At 36.4% G+C, this 27734-nt stretch overlaps 2 protein-coding genes and 1 non-coding gene across 3 annotated transcripts in view; all 3 read left to right on the forward strand.

The window, feature by feature from the left end:
* The window catches only part of LOC127184919 (uncharacterized), a 46578-nt gene that overhangs the window by 12033 nt on the left and 6811 nt on the right, over nt 1-27734 (forward strand). Inside the window, exons 3-4 of the mRNA XM_051141375.1 lie at nt 13323-13387; nt 14836-14936. Coding sequence (XP_050997332.1) covers nt 13323-13387; nt 14836-14936 — 166 coding nt within the window. The remainder of the gene's footprint in view (nt 1-13322; nt 13388-14835; nt 14937-27734) is intronic.
* On the forward strand, nt 7060-7521 carry LOC127184918 (ubiquitin-conjugating enzyme E2 D2-like). The gene has a single exon (XM_051141374.1). It carries the CDS (start codon nt 7078-7080, stop codon nt 7519-7521), a length of 444 nt encoding a protein of 147 aa, XP_050997331.1. The 5' UTR covers nt 7060-7077.
* On the forward strand, nt 12174-12292 carry LOC127185962 (5S ribosomal RNA). The gene has a single exon (XR_007830228.1). It is a non-coding gene; the product is annotated as a 5S ribosomal RNA (ribosomal RNA).

Genomic DNA, 27734 nt, shown 5'->3' on the forward strand with positions numbered 1-27734 from the left:
AATGTAATTTTTGTCTACATACTAACTTCTAATTTTTATATACAATTTAAATGACAGAAAATATTTTGAGTGGTGTGTTAGCACAAATCTGTAATCCTAATACTTTTGGTGAGGCAGAATATCAAGGGCAGCTTCAGCTACATAGTGAGATCTTATATTGAAATAATTATTTTAAAAATTAATAATATAGCCAGGCATGGTGGTACACACCTTTAATCCCAGCACTCATGGAGACAGAGGTAGGCCATCACTGTGAGTTTAAGGCCAGCCTGGTCTACAAAGTTTGTCCAGGACAACTAAGGCTACACAGAGAAACCCTGTCTTGAAAAACTAAAAAAAAAAATAATCTATTGTATATAAAATAATATACATATTTGTTATAGTAACAAAATAGTAGAGTGAAGATTCGTCAGTAGAGTTGTTCAGTGTTATGGAAATAGTTATCAATTTAAAATACAAGGTTATAACATTAATAGATGTTATGTAATTGCAATGGTAACCAGAAGGAAAACATCTATAGGACATAGACAAAAGAAAAAAAAAGAATGTCACTGAATATGACTATAACAAAGTGAATTAAATTCAAAGGAAAGCAGGAGGACCTATAATACTTGGAGAAAAAAACTAACAAATGTCCTTCAATAAGATTAATTACATTTGAGTGGAAAAATATCTATAGTCAAAGGACATATCGTCTGAATTCATTTTTTAAAAACAACATATTTAAACCATATTATATCACTGCACATAGAAGGTTGCCCATGGGTAGAAAATGAAAGGATGAAAAAAGTTTCCCTTGAAAATGGAAACTATGCTGGGGCTTTAGCACAATGGTAGAAAATGGAAACAAATTGAAAACACAGACATCCAAATTTAATCAGAAAAAAATGGAGTAAGTAAAAAATTATTTTTACAAAGGGGCAAGGTGAGTAAACTTGTTCCCAATATTGATGATCAGAAGTGCATAGGGAGATATAGGAACATAGAGGAAAGATAGAACAAAAGCTAGATAATTGAGCCTACTCCTTAACTCATGGCCTTAATTGTTACTCATAATGAAAGTTATGTTTAAGTGATTGCTATAGAATTTAGTATATTAATACAATTGTCAGATTTTAGCACAAGTCTAACAGATAGTATGACTCTATTGATATATGAGGTAAAATAGTTTAATAAAGTCTTCAAAAGCCTTAGAGATACACTGAATATGACATTTAAAGTTGTTTTTATAATCCTAAATTTCTTTGACAAGACAAGTTAACTCCTGACAATACCCAGCATCAGTTTTTATTAAAAGAAGCATCTGAATGAACCTCTTAAATCAAAAGAACAAGAGAATTAAAACTTTGAAGTCATTTTTTTTGTTGTTGTTTTAAATGTGGCCATCCATAAACCATGGAATGCTAACTTGCTCAGTTTTCTTTTTTTTTTTTTTTAATTTTTTATTAATTTATTCTTGTTACATCTCAATGGTTATCCCATCCCTTGTATCCTCCCATTCTTCCTTCCCTCCCATTTTCCCATTATTCCCCTCCCCTATGACTGTTCCTGAGGGGGATTACCTCCCCCTGTATATGCTCATAGGGGGTATCAAGTCTCTTCTTGGTAACCTGCTGTCCTTCCTCTGAGTGCCACCAGGTCTCCCCCTCCAGGGGACATGGTCAAATGTGAGGCACCAGAGTACGTGAGAAAGTCGTATCACACTCTCCACTCAACTGTGGAGAATGTTCTGACCATTGGCTAGATCTGGGTAGGGGTTTAAAGTTTACCGTCTACCGCCTGTATTGTCCTTGGCTGGTGCCTTAGTTTGAGCGAGACCCCTGGGCCCAAATCTGCCTATCATAATGTTCTACTTGTAGGTTTCTAGGACCCTCTGGATCCTTCTACTTTGCTATTCTCCCAGACTTCTTTCATTTAGAGTCCCAATAGGATGTCCTCCCCTCTGTCCCAGTTTCCTGGTAAGTGAAGGCTTTCGTGGGACATGCCCCTTGGGCTAGTATGCAGATATAAGTGAGTATATACCATTTGATTCTTTCTGCTTCTGGGTTAACTCACTCATTATGATCATTTCTAGCTCAATCCATTTATCCACAAATTTTGGGAATCCCTTGTTTTTAATAGCTGAAAAATGGATAAATAAACTGTGGTACATATACACTGTGGAATACTGCTCACTGTTTTCATCTCAGTAGAGGAAGAGCATAGAATTTGAGACCAAAAATCTTAAAGAATAGTAAATACATTCTTTACTCAAAAACAGTAGTTCAACAGCCAAGAATAGAATTATTAATTGAAAAGGCTAACAGTGGCTATTACCTGATGAAGTACATAGAAGCATATCTATCATGCCAAACCTTACAGACGACTCTAATAGAGATATCCTTATTACAACTAAAGAAAATCTGGGTTTTCATTGTTCTTAAATCTGACTGAAGTTATAAATTGCCAATGCCGCAAAAACTGCAGTTTGTGGTTTTGTTATGATTAATAAGTGCTTATTCCTTTCATAATAGGTACCACCATAATACCTAGGGAACTTAAAAGACATATTAGACAAGAAAAACGACAAGGCTAGAAGTTCTATATAGAAAAGGTCTCCAGAGTACACATGTATAAAAGACTGACAAACTTTTCCAATCACAGATTTTAGGCTTCATATATTGAGAAATCTTTTCAGTCTTGTTCTCTAGTGAGTATAAGTCAAATCCAACTGGTGGGAATAAAGGTTAGAAACATAATTGATTTGATATTTCTAGTTTCTACTTTTCATGTTTGTTCAAAATAATACTTAAACTCTCAATTATTTTACTTAAAAATCCACAAGTATGTTGAAATTAATGTACTGTTAACCTATGAATCAAAGTCAAACTGGAAATTTAAAAATACCTTCATGTGAATAAAAGTGCAATATACCAAAACTTATGAGCTACAGCAAAACCAGTGCTAAGAGGGAAGTTATAACGATAAACACTGCCCTATTTGGGTTTCTGATGCTGTAATAAGACCTGTAACCAAAAGCAACATCGGAAAGAAAGTCCTTTTTTCGTTTACATGTCCCCACCACAGTCGATTGACAAGAGAAACCAGAGAAGATTTCTCTGAACTCAAGGCAAGGAACTGAAGCAGAGATCATAGAAGAATACTTATTACAGGATTGCTCCCTATGGTTTGCTCAGCCTGCTTTGATATCTACTCCAGGACCATCAGCCTGAGTAACGCTGGGAGGAACAAATACATTATAAATAAGATAACAGAATCGCAATCCACAAATATACTGATAAATTGAAACATTGAAATAAAATATTTTGGGCTAGGCATGGTGACACATGCCTTTAATCCCAGCAACAAGAGGCAGAAGAAAGCATATCTCTGTGAGTTCAAGGCCAGTGGCCTGGTCTACAAAAGTGAGTCCAAGTCAGCTAGGACTCTGTTACACAGAGAAACCTGTCTTAAAAAGCTGAAAAAAATGAGGAATAAGAAGAGGAAGAAGAAAGAAATATAACAAAAAAGAAAAATAATAATAAGATATCTTATTTCTGAGTGATAATAAAGAAAATTAAAATACAAAACAGAAGAAAACCATGCATTTGAGTATGCTTATAATCCAAAATATACAAAGAATTAAAATTTAATGAGTGAATAGAAGAATTACAAATAAACAAAAGATTTCATCTCATACTTGGTTATCAAAGATATTCTGATAATAAATAAGCACAAAAATAACTTCCAACATTTTACAGTCATTGTATCACTTAGTAAAAATAATCAAAATAAAAATCACTGACACGACAGAGTGCTATTGACAGTACAGAATGACTAGAATATCCACACATCACTGTTGAAAATGGGAATGCTGCAAATTAGTTTAGAAAGCAGAAATTAGACATACACTGTACACATGATCCAGTCATTCTAGGCTTATGTATTTGTCCCAAAGAAATAAAAGTACATGGCTGTACAAAAGTTTATGACCAAGTCTGGTTAGTATGATCCTGTGAAAACCAGCTTCATATTCACATAATATACCTTAGGCAATTAAATATGGTGCTCTTGTAAACTAAGTATGTGTTTCAATAGGATACTGCATTGAAAGGGTACTTATATGATTTTCTATTCTTAAATTTTTGAGTTTTTTTTATAGTGACTCTGTGAAGAAAGCAATATGCCCTTATAACTATATGCTAAGAGAGGCATTACATTGTCAGATAAACATTAAAAAGGCTTTGAACTATTGTAAAAGGTTTGTCAAATGAATAATGCAGTGTACCCCCTATATTGCTTTTTGTGGTATAATATTTTTGTGGCCCTGAAATGTTTCTGAGTTGAATTTTAAGTGAAGTAGACAAATTAAAACCATAACCTTTATCTAATACCTATGTAATCTAATCTAGTCTCAAAGACTATAACTAGTCTTTGTATAATTTATATCAAGTTTTAAATAAATGCATGCATACCCAGGAAAATATTGAATGCCTAATATATAGTATCTAATAAGAGGACAAAATGATGAAGGCCATCCCTCTCATCAACAAGTTATGAGATAGGGTAAGAGGATGAACATTAAAAGAAAATGCCAAAGTAGTATAATATATGCTTCAATAGATATATGGAATGATGAACAGTTCTACCTGGAGAGGACTTAAGTGAGGCAGCACTAAAATTTAAAATTTACCCTGAAGGTGATGGGAAGTTACTAAAAACTTTTAAGCATCAACTACGGTAGTGATTGACTTATTCCTACAGGAGATCATACTGTATTATAGTATGGAAGGTAGATTTAACAGTGGAATAGTTGATAGCATATATTATCATTAAAATATCTTGAGTATCAGTATTCATGTCTATAATCCCAGCATTCAGGAGGCTGAGGCAGAGGTATTGAATTATCTACATATAGTTGTAGCTGGACATGGTGAAATAAAATTGTAGTTCCAACCACTAGGAAGACTGAAAAAAATATGAGTTTGAAGTGAGACCATCCGGAACTACATGGACAATTTAACAATATTGAGACTGCACTTGAACTCTGGTGCCCCATATTTGACCACGTCCCCTGGATGGGGAGGCCTGGTGACACTCAGAGGAAGGATAGCAAGTTACCAAGAAGAGAGTTGATACCCTATAAGCATATACAGGGGGAAGAGGTGCCCCTCAGTCACAGTCATAGGGGAAAGGAGTAAGGGGAAAACAGGAGGGAGGGAGGAATGGGAGGATGCAGTGATGGGATAATCATTGAGATGTAATATGAATAAATTAATAATATATATTTAAAAAACAATATTGAGACTGAAAAATATATAATTGGAGCCAGGTGTTAAATGATTTTATTCTAACTAAAGTCAGCCACATTGATAAAGTACTGTGGGATGTAGAAATGTGTATTCCACAGGCATGATGACAAAAAAGAACCTGGCAAGCATGATCACATTTTCTCTATTAGGCAACACAAATAAAATTGGTGGTCCTAGTATCTTTCCCAATAAAAAAGATTAGAATTGATGTCATCAAATCTTTTGATAAAAATTTCAATCTCATCCTCATCAGAAAAAAGAAAATTGTGGAAGCTTACTTCCAAACCTTGCAATGTTGTATATACTTCCTACCTAAGGCACTACTGGCCTTTAAATTTTAGTATTTAAGACAATATGATGAACAGCTCACTCTTAAGCACAGAAACTATGTTTACAGATCATATAACAAAAAATTTGGAGAAATTTCTTTCAGTGAGGATATTTTTAGCTTAGTAGTAGAAGAGCGATTCTGACATCCATATCCATTTCTTTGTAAAGTATTGTCAAAGTAATGCTCTCCTAAGTTGGGTGGATAGATATATTAGATGAATAGTTCTGCAAAAGAGTTTCAAAACTGAAAAATATCCAGTACAAGTGGAACTGTGACCTAATATGTATAATGTAAGAGCAAAAATTACAAATTAATTTATTAAATTTCTATGCCTAATTTACCAAAATTAATTGATACACCTAATACACCAACATGTTTTATGGTAATTATTTGGCTTTGGATTTCTACACCTACAATCAATAGCTATGTTTGAAAACCCTCAAAAAGGAAAAATTGTGTTGTGTGGCTATGTTTGTATCAGAAAAATCATTCCAAACAAATATAGTTGTTTCTATAAAGAATAACTAAAGCCCATATATACAAGATTGAAATAGTGGTTTTGGCTATTTTTCTTTCTTTATTCTTTCACCATCTTGTTCTGTGGAGCTTAGAAAGATAAAATAATTAAGTATACCAAAACATTACAAGATATATAAATATTAAATTTGCTAAGTTATTTAGAGAATGTCCTTAGGAAATACACATGGGAGTAAGTGTCTGTGTAACTTAAACATATACTGTGGAGAGAGATTATGATAAAGGCAGTAGAGAAGTCATTGATCTGATTCCTTCTGGTAATTTGGTGTAGAAATGCATTTATACCCTTATTTTCCAGGCCAAAGAATAAGCACTGGGTGAGGTTTACACCAAATTGTGCCTTCTGCCATTTTTCATGGCTCTAATATCGACACCTGCACCCACTTTAACCCTGATACTGACCCCACATTCCCCTTACTGCTATGGGACATGTACTGTGACAGGTATCATTTTCATTATTGCATCTTCAGTGACCTCACAATAGGCTCCTACCAGTTGTCCAGGCACAGGAGGTGTACATGCAGGACCAGAGCCGTTAGGAGGCTGCCCGGAGCAAGAGCTCTGGCCTCTCCGGGCAGCGGTGTCTTCCAGCAGTTGTGCGGCCTCCCGGTATCACAGCGTCCTCCACAACAGCGGATTCTCTAACTCCAGGCAGCACATCAACCAAGGCCCCAAGACACAGGAATCGTGCAGTACTTCAGGTGAAACTGATGCCCCTAACTGTTGGCCCTCTCTAGCCTGATCCATCTCCCTGAACAGCTCCTTGAGAACCCAGCCCAACCCTCACCCCAACCCAGCCCTTGCTCCAATCATTTGCCACTCTGGGTTCTCACAGCTGTTCCGGCTCTAGTATCACCAAAGCTTTCTACCCACTTGCTAGGCCCAGTACAAAGGATTGTCCAACACATCCTGGGGACCATGGCACTAAAGCGTATTCAAAAAGAACTCCTGGAACTAGCTCGTGATCCTCCAGCCCAGTGCTCTGCAGGCCCTCTTGGGGAAGATTTGTTCCACTGGCAAGCGACCATAATGGGGCCTGAAGACAGCCCCTACCAGGGAGGAGTCTTTTTCCTGGACATCTACTTCCCAACAGATTACCCCTTCAAACCACCCAAGATAACATTCACCACACGAATTTACCATCCAAATATCAACCGGAAGGGAAGCATCTGTCTTGATATCCTTAGATCTGAGTGGTCACCAGCACTAACAGTTTCTAAAGTTCTTCTGTCTATCTGCTCCCTGTTGTGCGATCCAAACCCGGAGGATCCGTTAGTTCCTGAAATTGCAAAAATCTACCACAAGGACAAGAAAAAGTATGATAGACTGGCTCGAGAGTGGACTGAGAAATTCGCTATGTGACTTCACCATGTAATTCCATGGCCGTAGTAATAAAAGCAATGCTGGTGGTTCACTTAATTGCTTTTGCTTATTTTCTATAGGGTGAAAGTTTCCTCATTTTGCTTGTTTGTTTGGTTTGGGTGTGTTTGCTGTGTTTTTGGTTTGGTTTGGTTTTGAGACAGGGTTTCTCTCTGTAGCCTTGACTGTCCTGGTCTTGCTTTGAAGACCAGGCTGTCCTCAAACTCACAGATGCCTCTGTCTCCCTGAGTGCTGGAATCACAGTGGTATACCACCTGGCCAGGCTAAAACTTTTCTCATTCTTTTGAGCAAACACTGCATGTATTTTAAACAAGCTAAAGTGGAAAGGGAGAAACAATGGCATAAAGAGAAAGTGGTAGGGAGTGGAGGGAGGGGATAAGGAAGGGGGGTTGGTAGAAGATAGGGAACAGGAGGGAGGAGATATGGGAAAGAGTGGCGTGGGAAAAACCTGTAAAACCAGATTCAATTTGTATTTGACTAAAAGATTTCCTTATTTATTCAGGGTTGGAAAACACAGGAACTACAAGATGATTGCTTTAGATGACAAAAATCAGTCTCACCAAGCAGTGGGGGGAACATTGTGAGACAGAGTCTCATTATGTAGCTTATACTGGCTTTGGTCTCAAAAGATAGCTTTCCATGCTCATCTCAAGTAACCCATCTTTATGCCTCAGCCTCTCTACTTCTGAGATTACAGGCATGCACCACAGTGCCAAGACCTACTGGGAAGATATTTTAAGATTTTTTTATAAAATCATTTAAATAGCATGTTTTGTTGTTGTTTCCTTTTTGAAATTGTTTGCATAATTTAATTCCTTTCTATTGGCAAAATAATGACATATGTCAGAGAAGTAAAACTGATTTAGAGATTGCAAAATGAATGCAGATATAGTATTCTTAAAACATCTCAATCCATAAATATTTTTGTAAAAGTAATAATGAATTAATTGATCAGTAAGGGTCAAAAAAGTTCTAACAGTTTTTTTTGAGATAATATTTCTTTTTTATTTTTAATTTTATTAATGTACTCAGATTACAACTCAGTTGTTATCCCATCCCTTGTATCCTCCTGTTCCTCCCTTCCTCCCGTTTTCACCCTATTCCCCTTCCCTATGACTGTGACCAGGGGTGCGGGGGAGGGGGGGAGGACCTCCTCCCCCACTATATGGTCATAGGCTATCAAGTCTCATCCTGGTAGTCTGCTTATTCTTTCTTTGAGTGCCTCCAGGCCTCCCCACCAAGGGGAGGTGGTCAACTATATTTCTTATTATTTTAAAAGTATATACATTATCCACCAAAGTCACCAAAAAAGAAAGTAAAAGAAAATTACAAACATATACACAATGTTTTTATTCTATCCACCACCAGTAGCTCCTTCCAGCACTATGGAGATTCTTCCAACATGTCTTTCTCCCAACTTCATGTCTATTTTTTAATAGCCCACTGAGTCTAATTAGCATAAACCTCTAGTCACTACAAAAAAGAAAAAAAATTCTCTGAAAAGTTGAGAACAGCACAAGTTTACGGATATAAACAAATAATTAGAGGGTAGTTTGACAATCTAACCATTTAGTACAGCAACAATAGTAGGCTTATTCCTCCTTTGGACCTATGACCCGCCCAGACATGAGCTTTTGACCAGGTTTATGAGAATCTTTCCTGTGATGCAGGTCACAAAGCCAATCAGAAAGTGGTTGGTTACTACGATAACCGCAATGCTAAAATTGCACCACTGGGTACATCTTGCCTGACATGTCAATATTGTAGCCTCCAGTGTCCAGTAAAGGTAAAATCACTAATGTATTTTCGCCCCTAGCAGCCTATTAAATAATACCTTCCAGCACTATGAAAGCTAATTAGTGTATATAGAGTTTCCTTTTTAGTTTGAAGTTGATAGCTCTAGGCCAGTGGGAAGATAAATAAAAATGAATTTGTACGGTTTTGGTAGAGGCTGGCAAGGTGATGGGTCTTTCTGGATTAGAGATAAAGATCTTTATTAGTCATGACCCAGAAGGTAGCATGGGCTTCACTAATGTTAGTTCCTCTTACCACTTCCAAATCCAGTAGGAGAGATGGAGGGTAGACCAGGTGAGTACTGTACACACTGTTTTTGTGATGCAGTTGAGTAGCCACTAGTTTTAAAGGGACTGCTGCCAGGACTGCCCAAACATTGCTCCAGTAGTATACTTTCTTATTAACCTATTCCGGCAAAAAACAAAAAAACAAAAACAAAAACAAAACAAAACCCTGTTATCTATGCTATTTAAAAATTAAAGAAAGAAAGAAAGAAAGAAAGAATATATTCAGTATGATTAAGAACTTTTAAAAATTTTTCTTTGTTAACCCCAACACAAGTTTTACATTTTTTTCAGTTTTTCTTATATTTAACAACCTCATATTATTAAAGATCATTAAGTATATCTTTAAAAACACTTAAATTTTAAAATTTAAAAATCAATAGTCCAATAAAATGCTATCAGAAAATATACAGAAATACCATGGAGAATTGCAGTCTGTGGTGTTACGTTTGAATCTACTTGGGAATAAAAGAAATTTTTTCATAAAAATATGTGTGCAGGAAATCCCAATTCCATTAGAATTTATATGTCTATGGATTTGATAATTTAATAACATATTGATTTAATAGTTAAATATAGTAAAATTTAAAGTTTTAATTTTCTAAAAGTAGGCTTACAACATTCAAACAGGGAAACATGCTTAATCTCTTACTGCTTTTATGCACACCTAACAATTTATTTGGATGTAGACAATGTTACTGAGATATTTTCAATAAATGTCATTTTTTCTGAGTCAGACACATAAGGAAAATACATAGAAAAATTAATTTTTACTAGACATTTTTCTTTTCTTCCATGCTTATATACTACTATTTTTCTCCAACATATTTTAATGCTTACATTAAGAGATTCTGTTTTAAATGTAAACTTTAGCACCTCACTTATAATTATGCTTTTAAAGAGGCAGTGGAGGAGTGATTGTTTCATCAAAAGTATGAAAATACCAATAAGAAATCTGAATCAAATAAAATATGAAATTTTGGAATTTTGTCAGATACCAACTATAAATCACAAAATTTGTTTTTCTAAACATTAAATCTCATCCTAAACAATATTGTGTAATAAAACACAGTAATAAAAATATTCTATATACTATCCAATACAGTAGTATATTACTATTCTGTAACAAACTACCTGTCAAGGAACAACTTGTTGAAGGAGATATTTATCTTGACATGTGGAATAAGAAGGGATATAATCCATTATGGCAAGGTATTCATGGTAACAAGATTGAAAGTGACTGGTTACGTTGTATTTATAGTGAAGAAGCAGAGAACAGACAGGAAGTGGGTTTGGGCTATTAAACCTTAAATTGTATCTTTTGTAATTCAGTTCTTCCAACAAATCTCTACTTCCTAAAAGTTCTAAAACCTTTTAAAACAGCACCACCATTTGGATACCAAATATTCAAATACATTAGCATATGGAGACACCTCACATCCTATAGGGTAATGCCATCTTAAAATACAAAGCATATTTGTTTCAACTTCAGAAGTCCCTATAGCCTTCAACAGTCATAAGACTGTTTAAAATCCCAAAGATTCTTCTGAGACTTCTGGTAATCTCTTAACTGTGATCTCTTGTAAAATTATAAAAATAAGTTACATATTTCATCTTATAAAGGCACAGATTAAATATCCCATCCCCAACGGGAAGACTGGGGGTATAACAAAGAAAGATTGTACAAAAGAAACACAGAAACCTAGCAGGGAAATTTAAAATTGTAGAGTGCCATGTCCAGCATCTGGAGCTCCAAACCTGCCACCTGAAACACACATATCCTCTAGGTAAGGCCAGTTCCACTCCATGCCTGAAGCTTTCTTCAGGATATATCCCATGATCCTGATACTCCAGCATCATTGAATCTCCCTGGAACTTGGGCTTCACATTCACCAGTGTCCTCCTTGCAGGGAATATGACCATATCATACATATCCTGGCATCATGGATTTCCATATCCTTGGTAACAGCCTTGAGGACCCCCTCACTCATATCTCTCATGTGTGCAAAACTAGCACCTATAGATGCTGCTGCTAGTTCTACTGCCTGCTCAAATGTAGTCTAGCCCCTTGTAGTAAGTGATGTTGATTGAATCTGAAAAAAAAAAAATACTTTCCTAAGCAGTTACTTTTGAGCAAGGCCTTCATCAGAAACTTACTTTGTCAAGTCACTTTTTACCTCCTAAAACTTCTAAAACAGTGTTAATGGCTAGAGGCCACATGTTGTAATACATGAACCTTTAGGATCATTTCATTTTCAAACTGTAATAAGTAGCCACTAGTCACAAATGTCAAATACCAGGAATTAAGAAATAAAACAAGAATTCCAATTTTATCTAGTTTTCTGTCTGCACAGGTACATAACATAATTTAAAAGTCTTTTATTTTTTATGGTACTTGAAATTTTGAATAAATTCTTGATATTAGGGTATGTGACTGCAAAATATGAATGAAATTACTATCCTTGTTACTATTTATCATTGATTTAATAGACAACCCTGTGAAGAATATTTTTATATTCTAAGTAGTTAAATATTATCAGTTAAAAGAGTATTCTAGTCTACGGCCATACCACCCTGAACGCGCCTGATCTCGTCTGATCTCGGAAGCTAAGCAGGGTCGGGCCGGGTTAGTACTTGGATGGGAGACCGCCTGGGAATACCGGCTGCTGTAGGCTTAAAAAAAAAAAAGGGTATTCTAGCTAGGAATTTTTACATTGTATTTTGTCACCAAGAAATAGAAATCTGTATTGTATGTGTAACTCATCAATAATAATAAGAACATATAAAAACAATAATCTCCTAGTATCATAATTTTCACTGTTATAGTACCATAGTTACTAATTATGTTGTCTATTATTTTGCTGAAAATTCAGTATTTTCAATGTCAATCTATGTTATAGTAAATATTTGGGGTTAAACAAAGGAAACTAAATATGAATTTTTGAGACATCCATAGTTAACATACCAGAAAGACAATAGTGTTTCTGCTAAAAGCATTTAATATTTTTTACTATTCAAACTGGTCACATCTACCTCTCTGTTAGAACTCACATACAGATTCCTGAAATTTAGTGAAATCAATACTAAGTAGTTAAACTGGTATTTATATTAAGTAAAAGGAGTGATGGTCTTATTTTGTTGTCAGTGTAAGCATCCAGAGACATGCCTTTTGCTGGCAAAAGGTCACTTACAGATACTGTCTAAACCAACCAATGTAGCATTACATATCTTCAAGTTACTATTACTTACCATGACTTTAATACTATGATTAATTTATATTAGAAATAAGAAATTATAACTTAGTTTTCATATTCATACACCATAATACCACTTGTAATTCATCTTGAAAACTTTACCATAAATATGATTATTGGCATGTGAGCAATTAATTCCTTATTGGTAATATAGCTTATAAGAGTTGACTTTTAATGATGTACCTTTCTTTTACTTAATAATGAGAGATGCTTGTTTTCTAATTACTGTGCTTACCTCAAATCATGATCTTTATTTATTTTAATTCTAGTTGTGACTATATCATCATCATCATCATCTTTTATAGACATTATTGAAATTTGATGTTGAAGGCTTTGTCCTTTTGAATTATAATGTTAGAATGAGAATAACAGCAATTCTTCTTGTAAATATAGTTACTCAATAATTATTGGCTGTTCTTTAACAGATGCCTCTCCCCTCTTTATTTTTCAGTTGGGTTTGTCAGACGTTGCAGTTAGCATTTGGGTCCTCCTTTGGAGATGCAGCTGTGAATGCAGGTAATTATTCCAAAATTCCAAATATTTATGCTACTAAAAATATAGAAATAAACCAGGCAATGGTGGTGCACACCATTAATCCCAGCACTTGGGAGGCAGAGGTAGGTGAATCTCTGAGCTTGAGGCCGGCCTTGTTTACAGAGTGAGCCCAGGACAACTAGGGCTACACAGAAAAAACGTGTCTTGAAAAAACAAAGAAAAAAGCATAAATATGGATTATATATAAATTTATTGTTATTACAGCTTTCCTGACATGATATCATCTGAATGTTACCAGAAATTTTCCTTTTATGAACTTATCAAATACAAAACATTTACTATTCAAATATTTATTAAAGAATTATTGAATAGTATCAAAATATTTTATTTCTATACTTGGCTAAAACTAACATACAAGCAAATTAATAATTTATCATCATTTAGAGAGAAAACTGGCTTGTTACATTTGGAAGTGAATACTTTATAGGCATGACATCTTTTTATATGCTTACTACTTTCCTGAATGCCACATAATTGAAAAAGCAAATAAATGTCAGACCTGTTCACTAATTATTTGATAAGCATTAATATAGTGGATAATCATGTCTGTGCCCTTATATAATACTGAATAAAATTGTATTCTTTCTAGGAAAATTTTTGAGAACAGGAAACAGTACTAGAGATATTCAGTTCCCTTCAAAATGAATAAATATGATTTGATCACTTTCAGTTATAGAAAAAAACCACTTAAAATTTCCTTGAGACCTAGGGAAAATCATTTTGTAAAATACTATCAAGTATATTTTTCCAATAATTTTTTAAATTCTTAATGTAATCTGATCTGGAAAGTAAAGGAGAAAAAAATAAAGGTGGAAAAGCTTATGGGGAAAATAAATACTTTTTATTTCTTTGCATATTCATTAACAAGCAATTGGAAATGATTTGCTGAATTGTAATACTCTGTGATAATCAGTTACACTATAATTATTATTGCAGAATTAGAGCATTTCATACTTACAGCAGAGTTCATTAATATGAGGGAATAATAAATAAAATTGCTTAAAGAGCTATTCAAGATAGCTAATTTTTTAGTGGACTCTTCTGCCAACACACAGAAGAATGGGAAAGCAGAATCTCTCCATATTATGCTCACTATTGTTTGCATAGTTAAGCTCAATTTAATTGTCTTAATATAACCCCAGCCAGAAATATCAGCAAATAGTAAAAACCCTGGATGCAGCCAAAGCAATAACTATATAACCAAAATATCAAAGGTAGTTGAAGACAGGGGCCTCTGTATACACTATATATGCTATGTGATAGAAGGGAAGACAATAACAATGTTTATTTTCAATTACATTATCTCTAATCAAACTCTAGCATATAGATAATGCTTTCACAAAATTTGTCAGTCTCTAACTTTACTATTGATAGTCTTCAGAATCAGAGAGACCTATGTTTTCTTACAGAATACAGACGTATGAGTGCTATGCTTTATGCAAAATGTCTTATGGCATTAAAGAGAAACTTCCCTGTGATTTGGTGTAACTACTGCGAAGAAGCAACTACCGTAAGTAATATCACTATTTGAATATTGATCAACAGCAGTCAAATGTAGAAAGCTCAGAGTGTCTATTATGTAAAAGTATAGTCAGTAGTGTAAAAAAGTATATTCATGTCATAATCCAGCACACAACAAGAAAATTTGCTCAACCATGTTCATAGCAGCCTTATTCATAATAGCCAGAACATGGAAACAGCCTAAGTGTCCCTCAGTAGAAGAGTGGATAAAGAAACTGTGGTACATATACACTATGGAATACTACTCAGCTATTAAAAACAAGGAATTCCCGAAATTTGTGGATAAATGGATTGAGCTAGAAATGATCATAATGAGTGAGTTAACCCAGAAGCAGAAAGAATCAAATGGCATATACTCACTTATATCAGTGTTGATTTTCAACCACATAAAATGTGGCAAGATCAAAGGATGACTGGCTGCTTGTCTTTAACTACACCTTGTAGTTAAAATTTTGGACTGGACCATCTAACTACATCTAATGAGCTTTAATATAAAAGATTCAGATGTGCAACCATCTTCTAAAACTTTTCACTATTCCTAACCAATTAAGCTTAAGAGAACAGTATCTTCTACTATAGATCATATTGGCACTGCTGTCACATCAATGTATTTGTTACTGTGATTGGCTTTATCTCTGAAAACAAACCCAAGTGAACACTACGCACATAAAAGAAAAAGATAAAAGCAGTAAGGAAAGGAGGAAAAACTATAAATCACACTAACTATGCATACCAACAGATATGTAAAATACAATAAAAGAAGGAGAAGCATATGACAGCATTCAATTACAATGCCCACCAAGTCAATAGCTTTTCAACATGAGAAAATAAGGATGATGAGATAACAGATTTGAATCATATTTTTGAATCATATTTGAATCATACAAACAAGAGTTGAATCATATTTTTAAAAAGGATGAGTAACTGTCTTGGCTGCTTTTCCTGTTGCTGTGATTAAAAATAGTTCAACAAAAGCAATAAAAGGGAAAAAGGGTTTATTCTGAATCATAGTTTGAAGTTAAAGTCCTTTATGGAATGGAAATCAAAGAAGCAGGGGTTTGTGTCCAGGCATCTGGACACATTGCATCCACAGTCAAGAAGTAATAAGTATTTGTGTCCATCTCACTTTCTCCCTTTTATACTGTTCAGATCCCTTGCCCAAGCAATTGTGCAAGTGGTTGGGTCTTCTAACCACTTCAGTTAACCTATTAGAGATCATCTCACCCACAGACCAGTCCAGAGACCCACCTCACAGCTGATTATGGACTTCCTCAAGTTAACAATTGATATTAGCTCTCAGTTCTATCTCCAGTCAACTTGACTCCCGAACATGCCACTTTAGATTATAACCTCCCTGCATTGTAGTGGAGAGATTGCTCAGTGGTTATGATCACTTGTTACTCTTGCAGAGGACCCAGTTCAACTCCCAGCACACATTAAATTGTTCACAACCATTTGTAATTACATTTACAGGGGATTCGATTCTCCCTTCTGGCCTTCACAGGCAGCAGGCATGCAAATGTACATATACATACACATAAAATAAATCTAGAACAAGTTTTAAATCATAACCTTTTGTCCCTTGTTCCCATGCTCTTCTCATGTTCATCCCATGTTCATCTCATAATACAAAATACAATCCAACTTCAAATTTAAAACAATTTAAAAATCCAATTTTGACATCTCATCTGAGACACAAAGAAATCTGTTAACTTTAAGTTTCTATGAAATAAAAAGTCACATTCCTCCAATATAGAATGTCACAGAATAAATAAACAACAGAAAATTCAGCATTAGAAATATCAACTCCCATAGCTGTATGCCAAGCAACTGGAGCTTACGATGAAATTGACACGGGTACAAAGAGCTTAAGCAACCGCTCCCCTCTAGATCTGCTACCTGCAGAAAACAGCCATTCTTTTAGGGTGGCTGTACTCCATTCCTCAGCTTTCCTCAGCAAATATCCATCCCATGGTCTATAAGGTACAGTATTCTAGGTTCTCCATTGCAACTTAGGGTTCACCTTTATAACATTACACAATGGCTTCTCAGAGACTACTTGGAGGAATTTCAATACTGGCACACTTTGCCTACTCTCATTTATGCTCTGAAACTGTGGAGAAGGACTCCATGATCCTTCCAATCCTTTATCTCCTAATTCTTGTGTATATGTTGTCGCTAAGTTCTGCTTCCCATTTTATGTATAGGCTAGTCATTTGGGCCACAGCTTCTGTGTGATGACCTTATGCAGTTGCCTTGGAAGTCTTCAGTTTAGGCATTCTTCCTTTAAATGAATTTGGATCTTCACAAGATTGATCCTCTAAATGATTGGGATTTTGTCCTTAAGACACCTTTCCTGTTGTCTCAGGTTATCATAGAAAGTTTATCTCTAATGGTGCCTATCTTTTTAACAATTAAAGTTGCTTTCTTATACCAGCCTGAGGTCTCAAGGCTTAAAATTTCTTCTGTGAAATAAATTCATTCATTATATTCAAATAAAACTTCACTGACCTTCTTAGGATGAGAGCAAAATGAAACCAGATACTTTCCCAAAATATCACATGAGAACATTATGCTCATTTTTTATAGTTTTTATTTTCTTCTGAAACCTCATGAGCAGGGTGTCTACGAGCTATAATTCTCATAGCTTTCTTCCCTTCCAAGATCCCATTACAATGACCTACTGAGCTCTGCTAATATTATTCCAACGGTCTTTCAAACCCTTCCCCATTGTTACCAAAAGCTAGTTAAAAAGTTATGAGGGCCACAGAGCTAAGTCAACAATTACCTCATTCCTGGTATGTTCTAGTTGCTCTTCCTGTTGGTGTAATAAAATACCCTGACTAAAGCATCTTATTAGAGAAAGGGTTTATTTAGGTTCACAATCCACTATGCTGGGTTAGTCATATCAGCAAGAAACTTGACATAGCTGGTCACATTGCTTCTACAATCAAGAAGCAGAAAGTGTATTTGGCAATTTTGATAAAAAAAAAAAATCTTTCCTCTCTTGATGAGTCCAAAATTCTGAATGTAAATCAGTGTCTATTATATCTTATCTCTATCAACTTAAAACATTTATCTAGACCTAAAGACATCTTAGCCCCTAAACAACTAAGCTTAATTGTAAAAAACAAACAAACAAACAAAAAAAAAAACCTATCTGGTCTTCAACCCCATCAGAGACTTGAGAAGAAATAAAATAATTACCTGAGTAAACAGGAAGTGCAGATTAGCAGCTTCCAAAGCGAAAAGCATGACAGTTTGCTGCCTGAACAGTCACCCAAATTATTTTATAATGTTGGAGGATCATCTTCAGCCTTCTGGCCCAATAGATCTGACAGACATATTTGTGAAGCAAGAACTATTGAGGACTTGCTTATTCTGTCTTGGCAGAGTTTGGCCATGGACTCTGCCTGCATTCAAGCTTCCCCTTTTTTAGGCAGAGTTCTGTCTGTGGTAGAAATGAGGGCATTTTGACCAGAGGCTGAAACACTGTGAATGTAACATTTATATAATTCCTGATTGTTTCATGGTTCTTCTTGCTGTATGTAGTTTATTTTATTTATGTGTAATAATATATATGTAAAAAAGAAATATAATTAAAAAAAATTCAAAGAACTCCTCCAAAAGAAATTTTGCCCAAATTGGAAGATAACAAAATTCACCTGTTTGTTGATTCTAAAAAAAAAAAATCTTACAACAAAATATTCTCTATTTAATGGAAAAAAAATAATAGTAAAATAAAATATGAATGTGCAGAAAATTTTAAAAAAATAAGCAGAAAGTGATGAATATGTGAGCTCAGCTCATGCTTTCCACTTTATACAGTCTAAGATCCAATCCTAGGAAATAGTGCCATCCATAATTGAGTACAATGGATGAGAGAAATGAACCAGGAAGAAATTAATCATACCCAAAACAGCAAATTAGAAAACAGCCAATGCTATCAGGAAAGGGTGAAAACCCTACCAATAAACTAACCAACTAGAAGCACCAATGAAAGTATTTATAATAGCAAGCACTTCTCAATAATAATCTTCAGTGCAAATGGCCTCAACTCACCAACTAAAAACACAAGAAAAGTAAATGGATTACAAAATAAGTTTCTACTATCTGTTGTCTAAAAAGGAAAAAAACCCTCACAAACAGGAAAACTGAGAGTCTATGGTAAAAGTCACAAACAAAATGGAATAACAGTTCTCATATCTGATAACAGACTTCAAACCCAAAGGATATAACTACAATAAATGCTTATGTACAAGGTCTCAGGAACTCGAATTTCATTAAAATATCAATAGACATAAAAAAATAGAGATTTTAAAACAATACTAGTGGGAGACTTCAAAATCCAGCTGTCACATCTAAATTGATCTCCCAACCCAAAAATTGGCAAAGAAACTTCTGAGATAATTTACACCACATAGATGGGCTGGGTTTAACACTTATCTACAGAATAGTCTACTTAACAGAAGAGAAACACACATTCTTTTTCATAAAATATTTTATTGTGTTGCATGCAATTCTATATTTGCAACAATTATTTCTTTTTTGTTGGGATTTGGGTTTGGTTTATCGAGACAGGGTTTCTCTGTGTAGTCTTAACTGTCCTGGACTCAATTTGTAGACCAGGCTGGCCTTAAACTCACAGCCATCCACCTGCCTCTGCCTACCTCAGTGCTGGAACTACAGGTGTGCTCCACAGCACCTGGCTGCAACAATTATTTCTTAAGATTTGGTGTGCTTTTAAAAGTTGTATGTGCATGAGCCTGTGCTCACACACAAGCTTAGGGTTGCCTCTTCCCTGTAATTATCCCTATAAGGTATTAATTATAAATATAAATATTTCCTTATGAATATTTTTATACATCTTATAATTTTAAAATTAACTCTTTAATTTCTGAAGTTTTTAAAGGAGCATTGTATTAGACTCATGCTGTGGCACCCGCGCCCCTTCGGTACCGAGTCGAGGGCAAGGGACTGCGGATTTAACTCATGCACACACACACACACACACACACACACACACACACACACACACACACACAAAATAACACAGCGGGTCCTTCGTGCTAAGAGAGCAGCAGCTGCAACAGCAGCCGCGGCAGCGGTTTATTATTCTCCTTCCCCTTCAGAGTTCCAAAGAGCCTTCTTATAGGCAGCAAAACAGGAATCCTCCTCCCAGATGAAATCCCTCAAGAGGTGATTGCACACAGGAGGAAAAGTCTCGAGAAAGGGAGGGGTGCATTCTCAGAGCAGTAAACATGACTAGCTAACTAAGATAAACACAGACATGGAAGCTGCTAGAAGCAGGACATGAAACAGCAAGACAGGCAGGCATCCCAGTCAGGCCTGGTTCCTACAGATCCCCCCTTTATATAAAATACAAATGAGCTCCTGTCTTAGGTCGCCAGGACATTGGTTTCCTATCTTACCTGTCATTGGAAAGGTTTTGTGCTTCAAAATCCTCCTGTCTTAGGTCGATAGGTACCTCCATGGTCTTACCCGTCATTGGATACTCATTTATCAAGGCTCAGCCAAGTCAGGGCAGTAGGGTTATCCCCTGCCCAAGGCATGAGGACCTGTTTGGTATGGAACTGTTGAAATGCCTGTTGCGTTCTTATGCGGCAGAGGCTCTAGAACAGAAAATCTCCTAAGCCACATAGCAGGATGCCTAGCACAATAGCATCGCTTCAGCTTTTTAGCAAGCTTCCCAACATCTGTAGGCCCTTTATAAAGGCATTCCCCGTAATGTGTGGAACTCTAGTCTCCTGTAATAAGGCTGATACTGATTAAGATTTTAGATAGCCAGTTGTATCATAGAATTTAGGGAATTCTGAGTACCCAATGCACTGGCCACCTCTCCTGAGAATTCATCCATCGTGTGCACAGTAGTTAACAGACTGAGAAATGGCAATGCCCGCAGCAGCGGCGGCAGCAGTAGATACTACAGCAATGGTGACAATAACAGCAGCTGTAATTCCCAAATCTCTCTTTTCATGATAGATCACCAGGCCTTGCCAGCCGTCATGCGTCACAGGAAATGGATCCACTCCAGGTGTCCATGCCACCATGGCAGTCTTCTCATCATTCCAGCAACTTCTTAGATGGCAACCCTGCAGGGAACAATTTAAAGTCTCCCCCTCAAGGGAGGCATTAGTAACAACAAAAACAAAGGTGCTACAGCACAGATAGCTGAACTTATGATATTTTTAGTGAAATGTCCCCATAATGTTACTCCTTTCCAAATCCTCAGGCACAGCAGCCGTGCCCAGGCTGCAATTAGACAAATACAGCTATACTGGTCTGCTCAGACCTACTGGCATCAGGATAGGGGGCTCTTCACCAGAGCCCAAACAGTCTCCTGTAGGCTGGGCTGACTCTTGTGGAACAACAGGACACACGTAACACCCAGGAACCCAGATTGGTACTTCATTGTCCTGTGGAAAGACACAAGCAGACCCTCAGGCCCACACCAGTATGGGGTCCAGACCCTTCCACTGACCAGTGGAAAGATCTTTCCATTTAACCAGTCCCTTATGTGACTCGGGAGGTCTCCAATGTCTATCCGCAGCAGATAAGCCTGAATCGTCCACAGTTAAAAAATTGAGAATATACAAAATATATGCTAATTGAGAATGCGGGGAGGATTTTCCTCCATACTCCACCTTCTTTATTTTAGCAAGAGAAGCCTTAATGTTGCAATGTACACGTTCTACCAATGCTTGTCACTGGGGATTATATGGGATCCTGGTTTTATGAATGATCTCGCAGTCATCTAGAAACTTGGCAAGACCAGCACTAATATATGCAGGGCCATTATCAGTTTTTATTTGCTTGGGAGTACCCATATAGGCAAAAGCCAAGAGCAGATGTTCCTTAACGTTTCGTATCTTTTCCCCTGAGTGAGCTGAAATAAAAGTAAACCTGAGTATGTGTCTATAGATACATGAACATATTGTAATTTACCAAAGCTGGGAAAGTGAGTTACATCTGTTTGCCAAATATGATTCAGCAGGAGCCCTTTAGGATTGACCCCAGTTCGCAGAATTGGAAGGAACTCTGCACGTGATGGACAGTCTTTAACTATTTGGGTGGCTTGATCTTTGGTAACACCAGTATGATAATGTAAGGACCTGGCATTGAGGTGGAATTTATGGTGTAGTTGCTGAGCTTTATCCACCCCTGTGATTACTGTCAGAGCTATGAGCTCTTGAGTAAAGGCATCTACCATCCTGTTTCCCTCACTCAAGGGTTCAGGCAGGGATGTGTGCACTCTTAAGTGTCCAATACAAAGAGGATGTTGTCTCAGCCAAATTAATCCCTGAATCTGTAAGAGAAGGCCATGTACGGAAGAAATGGGAGCTACGTAGGCAGATGTTTCTAGGGGAGAGAGAATTTCAGTTACATATTTACTATCAGAATAAATGTTTATAGATGCATTAGGAAATAACTGTAGAGCCATAAGAACAGCTTGCAATGCTGCCACCTGAGCAGAAAGGGTGGTGACTGTAACTCATTTGATTATCATCCAGGAAAAGACTGCTGCAATACCTTTAGAAGTTCCATCAGTAAAGACCACCCTAGCATGAGGAATAGGCTGCTTCTGTATAATTTTAGGAAAAACAACAGGGTGCATTTTTAAAAATTCAACTAACTTATTTGGAGGATAATGATTGTCAAATTTGCTGAGGGTAGAAGACATAAAAGTTGACCAATCATCATTATTATTTTGAAGCCACGTTACTTGGGCCGAAGAAAAAGGAGAGATTAATTTATCAGACTCTTTTCCAAAAAAATGCAGGCTGGATTTCTGGGCCTTAAATAATAGTGTTATTACAGCTTGAGGATAAGAAATTACCACTCTAGCAGGTGAAGCCTGCGAGTGTACCCACAAGATAGGCCCGGTCTGCCCAAAAAACTCCAGTAGGAGCATGGGCTGTGCAGAATATCAATGGCAATAATGGTTGGTTATAATCTATATAATTAACATGGCCTGAGATACGGCCTTTTGCAGAAGTTCTATGCAAGTACAACCCTCCGGTGTTAAATATCAGGAAGAAGTAGGATCAGGATCTCCTTGCAAAATATGGACCAAAGGTTTTAACTGTCCAGAAGTAATTCCTAAACTGGGACGAATCCAATAAATATCTCCCAGAAGCTTCTGAAAATCACTGAGGGTGGAAAGGGAATCCAATCTTAAAGTAATCTTTTGAGGTTTAACACCATTCTGCAACAACTGATGACGTAAATATTGATAAGAAAATTGCTTTTGAATTTTCTCAGGTGAGATCTGTAAATTGGCCCGTTTCAGCATCTCCTGTAAGTCAGCTAAGGCAGATAATACCTCCTCCTCTGTCTGTGCAGCCAGCAAAATATCCATATAATGAATAATATATATGGCAGGGAAATGCATCCTGACAGGTTCTATGGCAGATGCCACATAATTCTGACAAATGGTGGGACTATTAGCCATACCCTGAGGCAATACTACCCATTGATATCTTTTATAAGGTTCTCACAAATTAACAGAGGGAGCACTAAAGGCACACTAATGTGAATCATTGGGATGTAGGGGAATAGTAAAGAAACAATCTTTCAAGTCAATTACAATCATACGCCAATGCTTAGGAATGGCTACTGGAACAGGGAGGCCAGGTTGAGTGGCCCCCATAACTACCATTGTAGCATTGACAGCTCTAAGGTCCTGTAACAATCTCCATTTTCCTGATTTCTTTTGATAACAAAAATAGGTGTGTTCCAAGGGGATGTAGAATGTATAATATGACCTAGAGCGAGCTGCTCTTGTACAAGCATATTGGCAGCCCCCAACTTCTCTTTAGACAGGGGCCATTGTTCAACCCAAATCCGGGTATCATTTTTCCAGTTAATAGGAATAGTGGGAATTGGAAGCTGTTCAACAATGGCCCCTATGGAAAATACCCTAGCCTCCTTTTATCAGAAGGATGGCGGAGAGTTATCTCTTGGTCTGAGACAGGACAGTTATTGCCCTGTAGGTTTTTGCCTAAACCTTGTCCTGGACAAACTCCTTATTGATTTAACATTCTTTGTACTAGCTGTGTGGTCAATACAGCCCCCATTCCTTCCAGTATATCTCTTCCCCATAAATTAATAGGAATATGAGGGAGGACATATGGCGGAAATATTCCCTGATGTCCCTCCTCATCCTTCCAAGTCAACATCTTAGTACTGCGAAAAGGAGTGTTTTCTGTTCCCACTCCTTGCAATTGGGCATTTGTTTGTTGCAATGGCCAGGCCATAGGCCAATAGGAGAGAGAAAGGACAGAGGTGTCTGCTCCCATGTCCAGTAGGCCTTTAAAGTCTCCGCTATCAACTTTCAGTGTAAGCATAGGGTGGTCATTAAGGGTAGCAATCCAATAAGCCACTGGCCCAGTAGAGCCGAACCCTCCCTTGTCTCTCTTTTCCTTTAAAAATTGGTTGTTGTTCAGAATTGAGGTACTAGGATTATTTACGCTATATGGGCTCCTTGGGGAATCACCAGAATACCCTTAGTAGTTTCCACCATAATTTTTATTTCTCCCCTTGTATCAGCATCAATGACTCCAGGAATAACTTTAAGACCTCTCATAAGGGCACTACTTCGATCCAGTAACAGTCCCAATGAGCCATCAAGTAACAGACCAAAATTTCCTGTCCCAATGGCCTGGGGGCCCATCTGAGGTGTTAATATGACTCTGATGGAGGTACAGAGGTCCAATCCTGCCCTGCCTGCTGTCCCCCGGGTGAGATCTCGGATAAAAATGGGTTTCTTTGGGGGATAGAAAGCACAGGTTGAGTCATTTGAAGGGCAGGTGTCTGCAATGTTCTGCACACCTGTCTTGACAGGGCCTGGAGCTGACCCCAGGGCTCGTTTCCCTGCAATGGCCTCCCTTGCCTATTTGTCTTAGAGTGGCATTCATTTCCCCAATGATACCATCGTTGGCAAAAAGGACACAAACCTGGCTTAGTATGATCAACTCCATCTCGAGCTTGTCCAGTCTCCCTTTGAGTACATTCTCTCTTAAGGTGTCCTATCTGGCCACATCTGAAACATGTTTTCGGCGGGACTCCCCCAGAAGGTGACCATCCCTGAACAGCAGAAGCTATTACTTGTCCCATTATGTGAGTAGTATCTATACTTTGGCAAATGTTCAGATAGTCATTCACACTTTTATATTTATAAGGCCGAAGGGCTTCCTGAAAGTACTTATTAGCATTTTTCAAAGGCCAACAAACAAACATTAAGGGATAATAATAAAATAAAATAGGATAAAACACAAACAAGCACACCATAATAGGGCAAAACAAACAGAAGGAAAAAGCATGAGAAACAAATATATATATGGGGACTCACCCATTCACAAACTCAAGAAAACCATAAAAACAAAGATTGAAAAGACACTAGACATTTAAGTTTGTCCCATCATGGATACTCTGGGAGAAGTAACTCATAAGGAGTTGTTTTCCATCTGGGGTTCTCAGGATCCAAATTAGTATTTTTCTATTTGCTCTGGATGACCTCTTGGATTTCTCATAATTTACCTCCTTAATGGTGCCCTTATGAAGACCAGCCAGGAGGCAAGTTACAAATTGTTCCCTGGCAAGAATGTCCCCTAGGGTATGGTCCTGGTCAGGGACTGCCTCAGCCCTGACTGGGTGGGAAGCCTGTCACTGAGGTGGGAGAAAAGAAAAAACCAGACTGTGGATTGTGGTTCTTTAGTGTGATAAAAAATAGTTGAAGAATCATCTGGTTTGGGCCTCACACCTAAGAGTTGTTTTTTTCTTAGTTAGCTTATGACACATCAAGATGGGAGTAAAGTTACATGACAAAGTCCATCGTTTCTACCCCTAGCAAAGATGACTGTGAACCATGTGGCTGCCTCCATCCTGATGCGGAGACAGCAGCAAAGGTGGCAGCAAGCCACATGTTTCCTCTAAAATACATATTTATAGATTTTTAACTACACATGCCCAGGAACTATACCATTAAAAAAAAGAGAAAGAAAATAAAAAATTAAGTTGTTGTTATTGTTCTTTCCCTCACTGAGTCCAGGTTGTTTTCCCCAGAGAATCTTGGGAATGGGACTCAGCCTGGTATGTGGGTAATGTACTAGGGAGTCATATCATTAAAAACAAAAAACCTTACTCTCTGTCTCCCAGGAGCTATTAATTGTCCAAAATTTCTTAGGTAATGGTGATTTCACACTCACCTTCTACCATCTATGCTAGAATTTGTCTGTTTGGTTCTTGTGCAGATCTTGTCCATTCTATCACAATGTTAGTGAATTTATGCATGCAACTGTCCTTTGGTATCTAGAAAACACAGTTTCTTTGATGTTACCTACCACTTCTGGCTCTTAAAATATTTCTGTTCTATCTTTCTCAAAAACTCCTGAACCTTGGTGGTAGGGCTAAAAATCCTTTTAGGGATGAGCACACCACCTTCTCTTTGACCAGTTAAGGAGTCTCTGTGTTAATGTCCATTGACTTCAAAGAGAGACTTGATTTATCTGATGAGGGTTGCCATATACTAGTCAGTAGGTATAGCAGTAACTCATTAACAAAAACCCCAGAAGATAGAAAATTCATTCTTATCAACAGTGCTAGAAACTTTAAAAAAATTATATAGGTATATATTTGTGTATACATATTATATGTACATATAATATATATTATAGTCTACAAAGAAAGCAGTAACAAACACAAAAAAGAATAAAATAATTGCTTGCCTCTCAACAAACCACAATGGAATCAAACTTCAAATAAATAGTAAGATTAACGTCAGAAATCACAAAATACTTGGAAACCAAATAATACACTACAGAAATCAAAAGGGGAGTTTCAACATCATAAAATCAAATGAAAATGAGAGCACAGCCTATCTTAGCCTCTGACATACTGCCAAAAGTGTCCTAAGAAAGTTTATAGTTATAAGTGTTCATATTTTTAAAATTTTAAACCTCAAATAAATAACCTAGTGATGCAATGAAAGGCTCTATAAAGATAAAAAGTCAAACAAATGTAAATAGAACAAAATAATGAAAATCATAAAGAAATTAATAGAGACAGAAAAATGAGTTTGTTTTTTGGAAAAAGTAACAAGATTGGCAAACCAACGCAAAAACACAGAGAAAAGCCCAGATTAATAAAATTAGAGACGAAAGGGGAGTTGTTACAATATAATCTGATTATCATGAATATAAAAATTCTCCAAAAGTTGCTGATAAGTTCATTTCAAAATCAAATTAAGAAGAGCATACATTTTGACAAAGTTAGTTTCACCTAAGGGATGCAAAATACACAAATTCATAAATGTAAAACAACATATCAATGGATTTAAAAATAGCAATCATATGACCCTCTTAATAGAAAAGAAGCATTTGACAAGAAGTCCTGCATAAACTAGAACACATTTCAATATAAAAAGCTGTATATAACAAAGTTTTAGCTAATGTTATAGTATAACATGAAAAATTGAAAGCATTTCAACCAAAATCTAGATTGAGACAAACTGCTCACTCTCCATTTTAATTCAGTATAGAGCTTAAAGTCTTAGTTATAGAAATTAAAACAAGACAAAAATGTAAAGCAGATAATGTTGGGAAGGAAGATGTTAAACTATTCCTATTTACAGAAAACATATACATTAAAAAGCCCAAGGACTCAACAAAAAATTAGATTTGATAAAACTATCAATAATGTTACAGTATACATAAAAGCATATAAAATCTGTAGATTTGTATACATGCTAATAACAAGCATTAATAAT

Source organism: Acomys russatus, chromosome X (assembly GCF_903995435.1).
Source record: "Acomys russatus chromosome X, mAcoRus1.1, whole genome shotgun sequence".
NCBI classification, from domain to species: domain Eukaryota; kingdom Metazoa; phylum Chordata; class Mammalia; order Rodentia; family Muridae; genus Acomys; species Acomys russatus.

Coding starts and splice junctions, on each gene's coding strand:
- LOC127184918 (XM_051141374.1), top strand. CDS start 7,078: ATGGCACTAAAGCGTATTCAAAAAGAACTCCTGGAACTAGCTCGTGAT.